We start from the raw sequence: 16,209 nt of genomic DNA on the forward strand, positions 1-16,209 counted from the left end.
TACCTACCTCACAGCACATCTGTGAAGCGTAGCATGATCCTGAGTGATGGTCACTCACACAGAAGGTATTAAACATCATTACTTCTGTCAACAGACCGTTCCTTTCCCATGCTCAGTGCTTATCATAGTCCCCAGAACACCACTGTGCCCCCATCCTAGGAGTTTTGAAACACCACCTACTGAATGAAAACTAGACACTCACTCTTACATTCGATCCTTCAAAGTCACATACTAGTAAATTTTCAAGAGGACAGTTCCCAACAGCTCTCTCTTAACCCTTTTCCAATCAGGGCTTTACACTGCCTGAATTTTTATACTGAATTAAAAATAAGAGGTTTTGTTTTGTTTTGTTTTTGTGTGTTCTCAGAGAAAGTCAGTGTTCTAATCTTCCTAGCAGACTCGCCTCAGGGGCACCTTGCAGACTCACCTTGCAGGGGCACCTTGAATAACAACTAGAGGCTGCAGGATGAACCCAGGTGATGTCAAGAAAAGGGGATTATCAGTCTTTGGCAGTTTCTGTCCATCTAGAAGCACCAACTGTCCAAAAAGGGGCTCCATCACCCACGGAAGGTAAGACAGCAGCCCTGGCTGACATGTGTGAGGTAAGAGCAGGAAATCAGAGACCTGATCTCAAGCCTTGGATCCATTGCCCTCCCAGCTGGAGTTTCCCTACCATATGGAAACCTATGGAAACCATAGGGCTTGACTAGAGAGCCAGAACCTTAGGTTTCAAAAACCAGTATTTTTTTTTTTTTTTAAATCTGGGAATGGATCTAGAAATCTTTTTAACCTGAGAATTTTTGAATTTAGAGGTTAGTAATCACTTTTGATTTTTGAAAAAAGATATTAAGAACAAAAAGTACCACACAGTCACTAAAGTAGCTAAAATTTAAGAAGAATCAACTACTGATACACCAGCACAGGTGAAATTCAGAAGCATTACGCCAAGTGAAAGAAGTCTGATGTGAAAGGTTATATAATTCAGTTCATATAACATTCTAGAAAAAAGCAAAACTACACATAAAAAAATGGATGGGTGGTTGCCTGGAGGTAAGGGGGAGGGGATGTGCCACAACAGGGTAGAGAGGGAACTTTTGGGGGTGACAGAATGATTTTTGTGGTGAAGGTTACATGACTGCATGCAGCAATGAAAAACATCACACTTAAAAGGAATGAATTTTACTTTATGTAAATTATACCTCAATAAACCATGAGTCCATAAATACTCTATCTTCTACAATAAAAAGAGTATTTTAACCCTTAAAAAGCAAAGCAGTATAATTTCTGAATAAAGAGCCATCCTTTATATTTACTAAAGCTGACTTCAGGCACATTTAGGGAAGGTTTTTCTCATTTCACTTCAAGACTGGGGAAAACCTCCTCAGGTACTGACTGGGACAGGTCTGGATTTCAGAACTGGTGGACGGGTCCTCCATGAAGCCCTCTGCAGGTTCGATGAATATGGTTCTCCTGCAGTTCTCACCAAGGGGAGTCAGAATGATAGCACCATTCCATCTGCCTCATACTTGTTGCAGGGAACACTTGATTTTAAATTTTAAAAAAAAGTTTCTAAAAGACAAACTTCCAAGCAATCACAGGGAGGCTATTCTCTATAATCTGCTGGAGAGGGATCTGACCTGCTGAGAGGGAAGTAGGAAGAACAGAGCAAAGAGAAGTTTCTGGATGTATTCCTAATAACCTTGATGCAAGGTAAATACCCATCCTACAGTTAAATGGACATTCAGTTTATAGTAATGTTAAGCCCAACTTCATTTTCAAGACTGCTTTTGTCTAAGCAGACCTGGACTTCATAATGCCTCTGCTGAACAACCAGGTCTGTTCACAATGTAAAAATTACGATTCCCTAGGGGATCACAAGAGCTCTGTTATAGATGAGCAATGGTCAGCAATTTCACTTCCAGTCTCAAATAGGAAATCCTACAGGCCCTGCCATCTAAATTATTATTTATTTGGGTTCTGCATTAACAGGTTAATCTGTATTCTCGAAACTACCCAGAGAACACATCAGTAAATCAAATTCCCCTTCAGAGAATCTTTAAATTCCCTTCCTATCTCTTACTACCATGAAGAGATCTTTACCTTTCCTGGTCTCCAGGGATTCATTAAAACATCAGTGCACTTCAAGCTGACTTCCCGACCTCGATTCTTATACCCAAAATAAATTCAAGATGAACCAATGACTGAAACACGATAATTAAAGTACAAATTCACTGGAGGAAAACACCAAAGAATGTTTTCATCATTTTAGAACAAAGAAGCCTTTACTAAGCATAATATACTACCAAATGCCAAAAATGAAAATATTCATAAATTTGACCGCAAAAATTAACTATCCTACATAGCAAAAAATGTACCCCAAGTCAAAATACAGGTGGCCTAGCAGGAGAAAAGATTTATAATACAAATGACAGGCAAAGGACAAATAATGCTCAGTTCACATCTAGTTAAGTGCAAATCAAGGAGGAAAAAAAGAATTCAATAGAAAAAGGGATGAAGGATAAAAATGGACAGATCACATCAAAGAAATACATGTGGCGATCAATATTTGAAAATGTACTCAGCCCCAGTCATTTTAGAAGTGATGGGATTAATTAGTTAATTAATTTTTTTAGCCATAAGACTCTTAAAAACGGAACGTTAGAAGAGCCACCATTAGAGGGGGAAATGCATCTTTACACACAAAACTGGTAGCACTACAACATAGGACAACCTTTTTGGAAGACAATTTAGCAATGTCTAGGAAAACAGTGCAGACACAGTCTATGACCCAGCAATTCCACTGAGTGTAGTTTCCTGTGTACACCTAGAGGCACAAAAAGATATATAGATGAAGATGTTTGCTATAGCATTATGTCTAACAACCTAAATGTCCATCAGTAGAGGATTTCAACAAAGCAGACATCCATTCCTTAGAATACCATCCATCCATCCTAAAAAAGAGTACAGTAGATCCCAGATACCTAATAAGATCTCCAAAAAGATCTTAAAGATCTTTTTAATTTTATTTTAAAAGACCTTATTTATTTTAAAGATCTTATTTTATCTTTAAAAAAGGCAGGACAGGGGCACCTGGTGGCTCAGTGGGTTAAAGCCTCTGCCTTCAGCTCAGGTCATGGTCTCAGGGTCCTGGGATCGAGCCCCACATCGGGTTCTCTCTACTCGGCGGGGAACCTGCTTCCCCCCCTCTCTCTGCCTGCCTCTCTACTTGTGATCTCTCTCTCTCTCTCTGTCAAATAAATAAATAAATAAATCTTTAAAAAAATAAAAAAATAAAAATAAATTAAAAAGGCAGGACGGACTATATGCATGATACAGTCCCATCCTTGTAAAAACCACAAATACAGATAAGACATATATCCTAACACATGCCTAAATCTACTTGAATGATGTGCAAGAACTATTAAGTGTAATTATCTCTAATGAGCATATGAGGCAATAGAGGGGGATCTGTCCTTTTTATTTTATGCCCTTCTGTTGAGTTTTTTAAGATTTTATTTATTTGAGAGAGAGAGTGAAAGCACAAGCCGGCAGAGAGGCTGAGGGAAAGAGAAGCAGGCTCCCCGGTGAGCAGGGAGCCCAACGTAGGGCTTGGTCCTAGAACCCTGAGATCATGACATGAGCTGAAGGCACACGCTCAACCGACTGAGCCACCCAGGTGCCCCTGTTCTGTTCTACGAAAAAAGAAAAAGATACACATAAAAAGTAAAAAAAATCCAACTGCCCCTAAGAGTTTATAAAATACTGATGAAATGTCCAGAACTTCTACCATAATTCCTAGAAAATAAAGCAAGCTACAGAGAAAAAAAGCTCTAGAAATAGGGCCCTACCTATGGTAACCCAGATTTTGCATGGGGATGTCAAAAAGGGTGAGAGCGAAACAGCAGTAAGCAAGTCAAGGAAAAGGAGGTTTCTTGAAAGAAAATTAACAGTGAACAAAATCATTATGAAGAAATGAGTTCAGGTTGTACTTGGAGGCAGAACAGGGAGGTGTACGTAAGCAAGACATTTCCCATGGCCTTGGGCAAGACAGCAGACTGGCTACTGGATTAAAATCAACAGAAGTTTCATATGTGGGTCTTTCTTTTGGATGCACAGAATGTGGAAAAACACTGTAATCAGGTACCGAGCCTAAATTGGAATTAGTGATATAAAAGGGGTAGTCCTTTGAGTGTTGAGGTCAACAAATATTTATTGCCCTGAATAAATTTATTTTGCAATTATTTCCTATATTCTAATGTTAGGAAATTCTCCAAATCATCCATGAAAATGCCTACCTCCTGTTTCCCACGTATCTGATCTAAGACCTCCTACCGAATTCCGAATTCACACTTGGATGCCAAATTACCCGAGACTGTTCCTATACTTGGAACGCTTAAGCTCCTTGCAGGATACTTCGTCAGTGTGGGGTCTCGGTTTTATTTAAGGATACTGACAACAACGAGTCTCCATGAACAGGAAATCGGACTCTCCTACCGCCACAGCAAAATCATGCACTCAGGCTTCTCAACAGACATTAACCGCTGCTGAAACTGACCAGGCGCAAAGCAACAGAAGGGTCTTCCTGGAAGCAGTTCCAGTGAGGTGCCCGCAGGCCTCTTCCTTCTACCTACAAGCTAATCCTACTACTCTCCTCTTGGTTTTAGATTTAAATGCAGCCGGACAATATGAATTCCAGTACAGTGGGTAACTTCAAAAATAGCATGAAACATAGGTTCCCCAAAGAAACAGGTTAATTGGGCTAAAGGGCAGCTAATCCAAATTATTACTCCAATGCTTCCTTGCTCCCGGGTGATTACTTACCTTAGAACTCGTTTCCATGTGGTATTTGGCACAAGCTCGAAGCTGAGTCACCCAAAACTGTTTCTCCCTTGCATCGGCAGCTAAAATAGAGAAGAAACCGCTTGTAGAGATTGTTCCAAAATGTATCCAACCTACTTCTATACCCACCTAAGCAGGTGGGGGGGCCCAGGGAGTGAGGTGGAAAGAACAAAGGGAAGAAGGAAGGCAGATCACAATATTCTTAAGCAGCCTGTGCCTACACCAAAACAAACACACAGCAAACAAACAAATGACAAAAAAAAAAAAAAAAAGAAAAAGAAATTTCACTTAACATCAACAGAAAATTCCCTCTTAAACCACATCACAAATGTACTCCAAAATGTCTAAGAACAATTTTGTCACTTTTTTAACCTCCTCTGAAAAAAGTCATTTCTCACTCTCTCTCTCTCTTTTTTTTTTTTTTTTTAAGATTTTTTTATTTGAAAGAGACCGAATGAGAGCACAAGCTGGGAGACAAAGGGAGAGGGAGAAGCAGGCTCCCCGCCGAGCAGGGAGCCCCAATGCAGGGCTCAATCCCAGAACCCTGAGATCACGACCTGAGCCAAAGATGCTGCTTAACCAACTGAGCCACTCGGGTGCCTGATCATTTCTACTTATTTAAAGAGGCAGCAGAGGGGCACCTGAGTGGAGCAGGACACTAACATCGAGCCCCATATGGGGCCCTGTGCTCAGCAGGGAGGCTGCTAGAGTCTCTCTCCCTTTCTATCTCCATCTACCCCCTTCCCTGCACTCTCTCTCATCAATAAAAATAAAAAGCAGGAAAGGGAAAACGTGATTATTTTTAAGTGCCTCTATATGTGTGACAAATAAGAGGCTCAGAGGATAGTTTTTCAGAGCCTTTGGGCATTTCCAGCGTTGTACTGTGGACTTACCAGGATCTACAAAATAAGCATTCAATTGAATTATTTTCATATGTGTCCTCAATGACTCATGTTATGATTGGACAGAACAACATTCCAAACGCTGCTTTAGAGGTCCTCAAATTTCCCCCAAAGAGACATTAAAATACAGGCCAAGTGTATGGTCATTATCTTCCATCTACACTCCCACGTCTCAAATAGATCACATCATTTTCTTAAACTCTCATGGACACATAACAGGTTCTAATAAAATCTAAGTCATCAATTTCACTGCATAACTAACTGCATAAATAGTTTAGTATAACATTAACTGCATGAATGTTGACTAGGCAGGAAACAAAGATTCCCTTGGAAGTTATAATTGTTTACAAAAATGGGCCTCGGAGTCATTTGTCAGTACAACTCAACTTCAGCTTGAACTTTCGGGTGAACAAATCTGGAGGGGTAGACCAGAGTTAAGCCCAGGTGAACTGGACTTCCAAAGGATTCTGCAGAAACTAGAGCCTTTTTCCTTTAGGAAAGGTGAAGAACTGCCAGTTCATGGCACCAAAAACACTCTCAGAAGCCGTGCAACTACTTCCATCAAGACTCATTCAACTCTACATGTAGGTGAGATGTGCTTGAGTAAACCAACACCCAGGTCCTCTGGGGATGAGCCAAGGACCAGCCATATATCTGCCGAAATTTATCCCACCTTTTCTGCAGTTGCTAACTTTAAGCTAAATTTAGCCCTTGCGATAATGTCACACTGATAAAACTTTTGTATTTGCTATTAAAGCTACCCTTAAAAAAAAACAAAAAACAAAAAAAAAAACACCAACCAACAAACCCCTGGGGTTTAATAATCCTGAGAATAGTATCAACTCTTAAAAGGCAAAATGAGATGGATCAATTGTCCTATTTGTTGGATTTTTCTTCATTTGTGTGGGTTTGTGTCATTTTATAAACCACAGGCGGTGGGGGAGGGGTGGGGGGAGGTCGGGGGAAGTGCCATTAAGTTTTTCACCTGCTTTGGTTTCTGCTCTAACAATTTATTAAGCAATAAACAACAAAACAAAAGCAAGGACCATATAAATCTAGCCAGCTGGAACACACACTGCGAGAATCTCCAAAGAGAACATGAATCTTCCCACGTTTCCAGAAACTGAAAAACTTTTTTCAACTGTAGGCATTTTTATTTCATAGGTTCCTGGATTGTTTTATAGATTCTGAAATAGGACTTGTGTATAGATAATAAAGAAACATTAGCTTATTCCATCTCTTGGCAGTAAAGCTTGGAGGTGGAACCATGAAAACTGGACTCAGAGGCAAGGAGGCTGGGTCCTGGGTCTGGCTTTGCAGAGGTCAACCTATCGTCATGAGTTCCTTGGGGTTAAGGAGAGAAAGAGCCTGTTCTTTGTACTGAGCCCCTACCTGGACAAAGAAAAATATAAGGTAGGATTCTCAACCAACTCCCAACACTTAATACATACAAGTTCTTCCCTTCCTCAGACCTTAATAACACTGACTCGGTGTGTGCGTGTGTGTGTGTCTACACGTGCATGTGCAAGCACACTCCAACATGGGCATTTGGATTTTTGTTTTTGTTATTCATTAGAAGAAAACTGACAATTTTCCTGGCAATGCAACTATCATGGAATGATGGAAGAATGATCTAGCCATCCGATTAAACTGCTACAGTCAGGCCTGGCATTGCTAAAAACCTGTATGATGGACGTGCCTAAGGGGTGGCAGGACCTACAGTTACAGCTCAATGAGGGGCTTCCTATAGGCTTCAGTTTTCAAGAAGCAGAGAGAAGGGGAAAAAGCAAGACAAAAAAATTAACTCCACCCCAAGCAGATGGCTTCCTCACTAGACTCTAATACCATACCAGAATAAATACAATGTAAGTGACAGGGCCCTTTGCTAAGAGATGGTTCTAGAGGAATTAGGGGCGGGGAGGGGTGCCTTGACCCTTGAAAGGCTTGTTTTGTCCTCACACCATAGCCCCACAGGGGACTGTAGTGAAGACTCATACTGTAAAGTCCAAGAAAACACACACTGAGCTAAAAGGAAAAATCTGAAATCTAAGAGCTGAGCTGGCTTTAGTGTCACTCCCCTTTCATCTGTCCTTAATTCTGCAGTTATTCAAGAAAGGCATTTCCTAATGTCAGCTCCATCTCCCCACCCCAGGCATTAAGAGAGGCAGTGTCTGTGTGTTACCACAGAGTTCTTGAACACCGCAAACTGTTAAAGGTGATTAAAACACACACACACACACACACACACAAAAGAGAGCCATCCCCATGATAACTAGGGGTGCAGCACCTGAGACCCACGTGAAGAGTTGGCAGGAGAACATACCTCTCAGTTTATACATCTCTCCGTTAGCGGAGTACACCACCAGCATGTGGGGGGCTTCGTCGCTCAGGGACACTATGGCTCCAGACAGAGACAGGGCTCCCCGAGGCTTCTGGTGTTTGCTTTGCTCGTTCACAAAATACTGCAGGATGCCAGCCTCAAAATCCAGCACAAAGTACCTGCGCAGAGAAACCACAGTGCATCACTTTTCCTTCTTTAGCCCACTCCTCATGGCAAAGGAGGAAAGCGATCCTTAAATCAACGCCACAGCTCTGAACTCAAGAAGGTGGAAACCAAAAGTCCCTCCAGGGCACCCCAGAGAAGTCAGCCCATGAGCACGGAGAGAGTCCTGGGTTCTTAGGTCAGAATGGTGCTTATAATGGGCCACTTGGGCAAGGCAAGGGCTGAGTCCATTCCGGATTGGGTGCAATGCCCACTACCTTGCCTGGTGCCCAGGATACCACTGTAAACCCCCAAATGACCCCTCCCCCCCCCCAAAAAAAAGGCAAGCAGATGCACTGGGACACAGTCTCAAGTAACACACTCTGTAGGACTTCACAGGAACAGCTGGCATTTCTAAGCCTCCAAGAGAGGCTATTTTACACTCAGGGAACAGCAAGCTGAGCCCTGAGCTTCCTGCCAGTGGCCTGGGTAAACCTAAGGAGCCCGAGCTCCAGGGGTCACCTGTCAGAGAAGGTAAAAAGCAGAGGGACAGCAAGTTGCCTAAGTCACTCAAACAGATCTTTGTAGCTATACATCTGGCCTGTTTATACGCTCAACCTATCACCTAGGAAGTCACCACAACAACCTCCCCTTCTCTACCAGGAAAAAAAGGTCTTCGTCTGAGATGCAAGTTCTTCCTGGAGTCTAGAGGCACACAACAGCCCCTGCTGGTTTTTCCACCTTCTTGCTTTCTGTTCCACTCACACCAGCCTTTCCTCTCCGCCCTCAGAGTCCCCAAGTCATCTCCCACACCAAAGGACCATGGATCATGCCGTTCCTCCCTGTCTAGAACAGTTACTCCAAGAGTGGCCTACAGATTATTCCCAGTCTACAACAGCTTTGCAGTTCGGCTTTGCTTCAACATCCGACCGCCCGATGGGTGGGTCAGTCTCATTGAACAGCCTGGATGTTGCCCAACACACATGGAACATACAAGCTACACACTAGTCACAAATCAACTACAATGTAACTGAGGGGAGGAGGAGGGGGTCCTTCCCCAGTTTGAAAAACACCCTCCCAGAATGCTATTCTTTCTGCCTAGATGGCAGTTTCTTTGCCTTCTTGCCAGGTTAACTTCTCAGCCTTTGGGACCAACTCAAGGACCACCAATTTGAGAAACCTCCAGATACTCAACTCTTCCTCCCACAAGCTCTCATCATAGCACCTTGAAATCGTCCTTCCCAGCCTGCCCCCAGTGGGAGTCTATACCTGGAGCCTCTAATTCCACATCGACTAGACTCTACACCCTTTGGAAGCAGAAGTATGTTCCCCCCAGTGCCCAGTACAGTGCCAGACATTTCACGGATATTCAGTGAACTTTTGTTCAATGAATCAATGAAGGGGGGGGAACCCCACCCACCAAATTCCAGTTCCAAGCCAGGCACCAAAGCACCTGGTCACTACGGTGAACTCACAGAGGCACTCCAAAAATAGTTTATGTTTTTGAGAGATAAGTGGCAATACTCAACACGGGTCAAATGCCATACACGTACTAACCTAGGTTGTTTTCACAGGTTAATGTTAGATCGCACTGCGTTCCTTGGAACAACATGGTAGCTTTTGCAAAGTAGGGTTTCCAGCGGTGCTGGGATAAGAAGCAAATATCATCGTGGAACAGGACAAGAGGGCAGTGATGCCCAACACAATTGATTCCAAGGCTCAAAAGCCACATAGGGCCCGCAGGTGCATACATCCCATCCATAAGTAATTGGCATTCTTTAAACAAATAGATTTTTTTCCATTCCTGTTTATTATTATTTTTTTCAAATACCAAGGTGCTGAAACATAAATATGTATGAAGTAGTTTGGAGCTAACCAGTTAATAAATGAAACAGGGTTTCTTCACAAGGAAGCACCATGAACCAAGAAAGCTTACAACCCTCTGATCTAATTCATCCTCACAGTAGCCCAACAGTTAGACGTGGTCATTCCCAATTTACAGATATCCTGAGACCCAAAGAAACTCACAGTGCAAGGGCAAGGCTTGGTTCGCTCCAGCAATCATAAACCCCCCTTTGATTGTCGTGCCAGCTCTCCCTTGTCCCTTTCTCCAAGCCACCGCTCTTGAGTCACCTCTCCCAGACTCGCTTAGGTACTTTATTCTCCCCACCTTCCTGTTCCAACAGAGCCAACCCAGCAAGCTGGAAGCTCCCTCCCACAGCATAAGGTGCCCGATGCCCCAGGTCCCAGTCTTCCAGAATTCCAATTTCTCTAAGAAATCTTCCTCATAATTATTTCTAACCTTCCGAGTAGCCCGGCCGAGGCGGTTGGCCTCACTTACCCATCTCCTTCCCTCCCACACCTTAGAATGGGATGATACGGACCGACCTCTGGTTTTCAGAAGGAGTGTGGATAAATCAGACACAGAAATGCGTCACAGACAGGACTATTCCAAATTAAAGTCCCTACTCCACCAGCACCCACATCACCTGGGAGCTTGTTTGAAATGTAAATTCTTGGGCCCCACTCAAGACCTGCTGCATCTGAAACTCTGGGGGAGGAGCCCAGGAAGCACTGTTTTCTGCTTCCAGGTGAATCTGAGGCAGCTCAAGTTGGAGAGGCACTGACCTCCACGCTACCTGCCTCTTCTAGGAGACACCGCTAGAATATATTCCCCAGATTCCCCTGCACTTAAGGTGTTGCCATTTGAGTTTTAGCCAATAGGATGTGAGCAAAAGCAATGCAGCCTTGACCCATAAAACACACATTCTCTCTCTCCCACCCACGGACATACACACCCACTCTCACACACTCATTTTCTCTCTCATACACACACACACACACACACACACACACACACACACACACACAGGTTGGAAATGGAGACAACCTGCAGGTGAACTTGGAAACCCCGAAACAATTATGGCAAAGAGATTAGGGACCTGGGTCCCTGAATCTCCACCTGGGAGTCACCTGCTAAGAAGCACCCACATCAGGCTGGTATAGGAATAAGAAAGTTCTGCTGAATTAGGCCATTACAATCAAGATGTGTTACAGCAGTTAGTCTTACAAATTCACATACAAACAAACAAACAAAAAGTATTTCTATTTTCACGTCCTACTTAAAAAACATTTTTTTAGGATTTTACTTTTGAGGAATCTCCACACCCAATGTGGGGCTCAAACCCACAACCCAGAGATCAAGAGTCACACGCTACACTGACTGAGCCAGCCAGGTGCCCCCATCCTACTTAAAATTTGCTCTGACTTGGGACACCTGGGTGGCTCAATCACTTAAGCATCTGCCTTTGACTCAGGTCCCGATCCCAGGGTCCTGGGATGGAGCCCCACATCAGGCTCTCCGCTCAGTGGGAAGCCTGCTTTTCCCTCTGCCTGCTGTTCCTCCTGCTTGTGTGTACTCTGACAGATAAATCTTTTTTAAAAAAATAAACTTCTTTAAAAAAAGAAGAAGAAGAAGAAGAATTTGCCCCAACTCTCTGTGTGGCAAAAAACAAATTCCCCCCATCCAAAAAAACCTCCTTTGACAAGAGAGCAGGGTAATGTCTGAGCTGCCAATGATCAAATTATTTAAGTGCTGACCCTGCCCTCTCCTTAGGGACAAATGTTTTCAACTTGACCTATATCAAACGTCATTGTGACGTAGCCAGGCAGACACGCTCCCGGCAAGGCAGAGCACTAACAGTAACACTCCTTGTAAGTGTTACTGTAAGTGTAGGGAAGGACACCGGGCTCCAACCGCAGCACTCTGTGTCCTTCCCACCCTCCTGGGCCAGAACTGCAGCATCCCCTGTCCAAAAACATACCCGCTTTCCTGGGGGAAGTAGAAGAGGAAAGGGATCTGAACAGGCTTCAAGAAAGAGGCATGCACCATTGGCTGGAAGGGAGAAAGGGTTTGACATCTTTCTCCTTATTGCTTCTACCAACTCCTCATTGATTAGAAAGCTGTCAGCTTTCCTCGCTCCCAGAGGCAGCTTCCCAAATGCATCCTGTTTAAACAATTCACTGTATATTTGCAAAGACATTATTCAGAAGCTGATGCAAAGAAATGAATTCAATGTTCTTTTGCCCAATAGGGATGACAATAAGCAAATGAGGTCCCATTATGCAGGATATGGGGATGCATTAATGATTTTTCATAATACGTATTTTAGACCTACATCTTAATTTTAACCTGTCACAGATGGGGGGAAAAAAACCCACTTCTACTGTGTTCTAAAATAGTTTAAATGCAAATGTGCAGGTTTGAATCATGAGCACTAAAGAAGGTCATCAATAATTTACTCCCCTTCTAAAGACCACAAGAAATTATCGTGTTTGGAGAGAGGCAATGGAGTACCAGCAGATTAAAAACTATAGCCAGCTCAACAAAGTGTCCCTTCTGGCCGGCCTCTGAAAGGTGAGTTAGCTTGTGTCACAGAAGGTGAGAGCTGTCCATACGGCATTAAGGAGGACAATCCCGGTTGGTCACATCCCCTGGGAGGAATGAAATTAAATTTGGTTTCCCACTGGGTCGTGGCTCTGTCAGTTACTGCTGTTCGGAGCCTGGAGCAGTATCTGAAAGTCACAGCTTTCCTGCTAAATAGGAAAAGTTAGCCATATTTCTAAATTAGACTTCCTAAGCCCAAGTGAAATTGCTAGATAAAATCCTGAAACATTGGGGCGCCTGGGTGGCTCAGTGGGTTAAGCCGCTGCCTTCGGCTCAGGTCATGATCTCAGGGTCCTGGGATCGAGCCCCGCGTCTGGCTCTCTGCTCAGCGGGAAGCCTGCTTCCTCCTCTCTCTCTGCCTGCCTCTCTGCCTACTTGTGATTTCTCTCTGTCAGATAAATAAATAAAATCTTAAAAAAAAAAAAAAAAAATCCTGAAACATTCTTACAGGTCTTTCCTTCTAGAGAACTGATTAAGACAAACCTAATTCCTACTTTTTTTTTTAATTAGTGTCTTCAGGCTTTAGTGTGCAGCCTGATGTGAAGGTAAACTTCACTGTACACAGAGTGAGCCTGTATTCTTTGCCGCATTAACAAAGCAAAGAACTGGGGTGCCTGGGTGGCTCAGCGGGTTGAGCCGCTGCCTTCGGCTCGGGTCATGATCTCAGGGTCCTGGGATCGAGCCCCGCATCGGGCTCTCTGCTCAGTGGGGAACCTGCTTCCTCCTCTCTCTCTGCCTGCCTCTCTGCCTACTTGTGATCTCTCTCTGTCAAATGAATAAATAAAATCTTTAAAAAAAAAAAAAAAAAAAAAGCAAAGAACTTGGTGGGGAGAGAAAACCAGGGGAGAACATAAACCCGTTAGGAGAGGCGTCTTCACTGCTGGCAGGCCAGCTTCCTGGGGACACCGCTGGCTAGTTCCAAAGCCAGGAGCCACGGCACGCAGCAGGTACCTTCCCTGGAAGGATGGAGGACCAGCCCCTGTACTGCTTATGCTTCAGGCAAGCCTCACTACTTTAGAAACACCACACACGTGCACACACGCACTCCACCCTTCGTATACACACTCGCAGATGTGGACACTCACATGTTCCCACAAACGTACCTGCACACACTTACACAGATACTCGCATTCATACCTCTGCACTCATGTCAACATTCTTTTTTTTTTTTTTTATGTGATAGAGAGATCACAAGTAGGCAGAGAGGCAGGCAGAGAGAGAGGGGAAAGCAGGCTCCCTGCTGAGCAGAGAGCCCGATGTGGGGCTCGATCCCAGGACCCTGAGATCATGACCTGAGCCGAAGGCAGTGGCTTAACCCACTGAGCCACCCAGGCGCCCCTCATGTCAACATTCTTGAACGCACACCACACTTTTAAAAACCTACTCGGAGGGGCGCCTGGGTGGCTCAGTGGGTTAAGCCGCTGCCTTCGGCTTGGGTCATGATCTCAGGGTCCTGGGATCGAGCCCCGCATCGGGCTCTCTGCTCGGCGGGGAGCCTGCTTCCTCCTCTCTCTCTGCCTGCTTGTGATCTCTCTCTGTCAAATAGATGAATAAAATCTTTAAAAAAAAAAAAGAAAAACCTACTCGGATATGCACACACATTCACACTCCCCTGCACATGCACTGACTTTCTCTCTCTCTCTCTCTCACACACACACACACACCAGTCGCAGCCCTTTCCTAGCACTGCTTTCCAATTCTTGCGTTCCCCGGGTTATCTGTCTACACCTGTAGCTTCTTGATCTCACCCAGCTGCCTGACAATTTCATTAAGGTCCAAGTTTAACATCTAAAAGTTGAAAAATCCATTTTTATATTGGGAGCAGGGAGGAACGGACTCTAAAAGCACAGCAACGGCCATGAGGCCAAACTCCAGCCGGGAGCAGAAATGTCACGGGAAAGGTTGGGGGCGGGGTGCTTCGGGAAGAAGTTCACGGATACAGACAGACAGAAGGTGCAACCAAACCACAAGAGAATTATAAAGAGAAAAAAATACAGTGGAAAAAAACCTTCCTTTGAAGACGAACTTAGTAGACAGGCTGGTCCTGACAAAAAGCTAAGTCACTCCATCCAAATTGAAAGGTGAAAATTAAAACGACAAGAGTAAAGGTCCTAGGAAGAAGAGGTGCTCGCCTCTTGACGGCAGCAGAGCAGACACCTTTCATACCTGTGTTATCTCCAATAGGCTGTCAGGACTCTTCTCGTCTCCCCGGAGGCTCAGTCCCTCATCTCCATGCCTGATGCTGGGGCCAGAACCTCAGGGACACCCTGCCTGCCAGACCCACCACCCCCAGCCCCACATGAATGAGGAAGGAGGACCCAGCTCCCGCTGCCCACAGGTAGTCAGGCGGTCCTTCCCACTGAGATGGGTCTCACCTTCCTTGGGCACCCGGTCTTGAGAAGCACCTGCCCCCACTGCTGGAACTCACCAGACACAGCAGGCTGGGGACGTCTGAGCAGCGGCCTTACCCCCACCAAGGACAACACTGACCTTGGTCTTCCACTGAAGATGCCTTTCTGGGTTGGATTATTTGCTGCCCGACTCTTCAGGAACCCCAGCGCACACCCCACTGGCACACCAAAATGGCAGAGACAGAGGACCCTCTCACAGAGGCTGGATTTCTCCGCCTTGGGCATCCTCCCCTCCTCCATGGGCCCAAGCCACAAGAGAACTTGACAGGTGCACAGAGCTCAAGGAGCAGTTCTTATCAGCCCTACACACTGATTACTCAGGTTTCAGCTGCCCCACCCACCCACCCATTCCCTTCTATCAAGTGAAATAGCACTATTTCTGTGCGCCTGGGTGGCTCAGTGGGTTAAAGCCGCTGCCTTTAGCTCAGGTCATGATCCAGAGTCCTGGAATCGAGGCCTGCATCGGGCTCTCTGCTCAGCGGGGAGCCTGCTTCCTCCTCTCTCTCTGCCTGCCTCTCTGCCTACTTGTGATCTCGGTCAAATAAAATCTTTTTAAAAAATAAATATATAAAAATAAAAAATATAATAAAATATCACCATTTCTGACACCTAGAATCACATTTCTAAAACTTCCAATCTACTGTTGACAGAAAAATTAAAATGAAAATCTGCAAAGCAAACTCAGTATGTGAAGGAGGAGGGGAAATACCAAACTGTAGGTGTATTCTCCTAAATTCACCTTAAGTCTTCAAACCTGACACCGTCTGTTGACCACCTCCAGTGAGCCCTTCTCATCTCCAGAGAGCAGCATATATAATTTCTCCACACAGAGTTGCCTCCTCAGAAGTGCCAGTCACACACGAGAGGGTATTCATGCATCCCAGGGAGGCCCATAACACCTGATCATAGTGGTCTCCTCACGGGGAAGGGTTCACACTCATAATCCTTAGTTTCTGACTTGAACAGAGAAGAGAAATCTCGTAGAACTTCTCCCATGATAACCTGGAGAGAAAGCACCAAAACCTTACAAATTCCAAGGCCTCCTCAATCCTAGCCAAACTTGAATGTCTGAGATCTGCTCAAGTCTTGTAATTTGAGATGATGGGATGGCCAGGTTCCGTCAGTGAA

At 44.6% G+C, this 16,209-nt stretch overlaps 1 protein-coding gene across 3 annotated transcripts in view; it reads right to left on the bottom strand.

Annotated features, from left to right (window-relative positions):
- The window catches only part of OSBPL10 (oxysterol binding protein like 10), a 299,146-nt gene that overhangs the window by 186,467 nt on the left and 96,470 nt on the right, over nucleotides 1–16,209 (bottom strand). For all 3 annotated transcript variants that reach the window (XM_047739005.1, XM_047739012.1, XM_047738997.1), the window contains exons 2-3: nucleotides 8,065–8,240; nucleotides 4,822–4,901 (exon numbers count right to left, since the gene is read on the bottom strand). In XM_047739005.1, coding sequence (XP_047594961.1) covers nucleotides 4,822–4,901; nucleotides 8,065–8,240 — 256 coding nt within the window. The remainder of the gene's footprint in view (nucleotides 1–4,821; nucleotides 4,902–8,064; nucleotides 8,241–16,209) is intronic.

The sequence above is a fragment of the Lutra lutra genome, chromosome 1, assembly GCF_902655055.1.
Source record: "Lutra lutra chromosome 1, mLutLut1.2, whole genome shotgun sequence".
Classification (NCBI taxonomy): domain Eukaryota; kingdom Metazoa; phylum Chordata; class Mammalia; order Carnivora; family Mustelidae; genus Lutra; species Lutra lutra.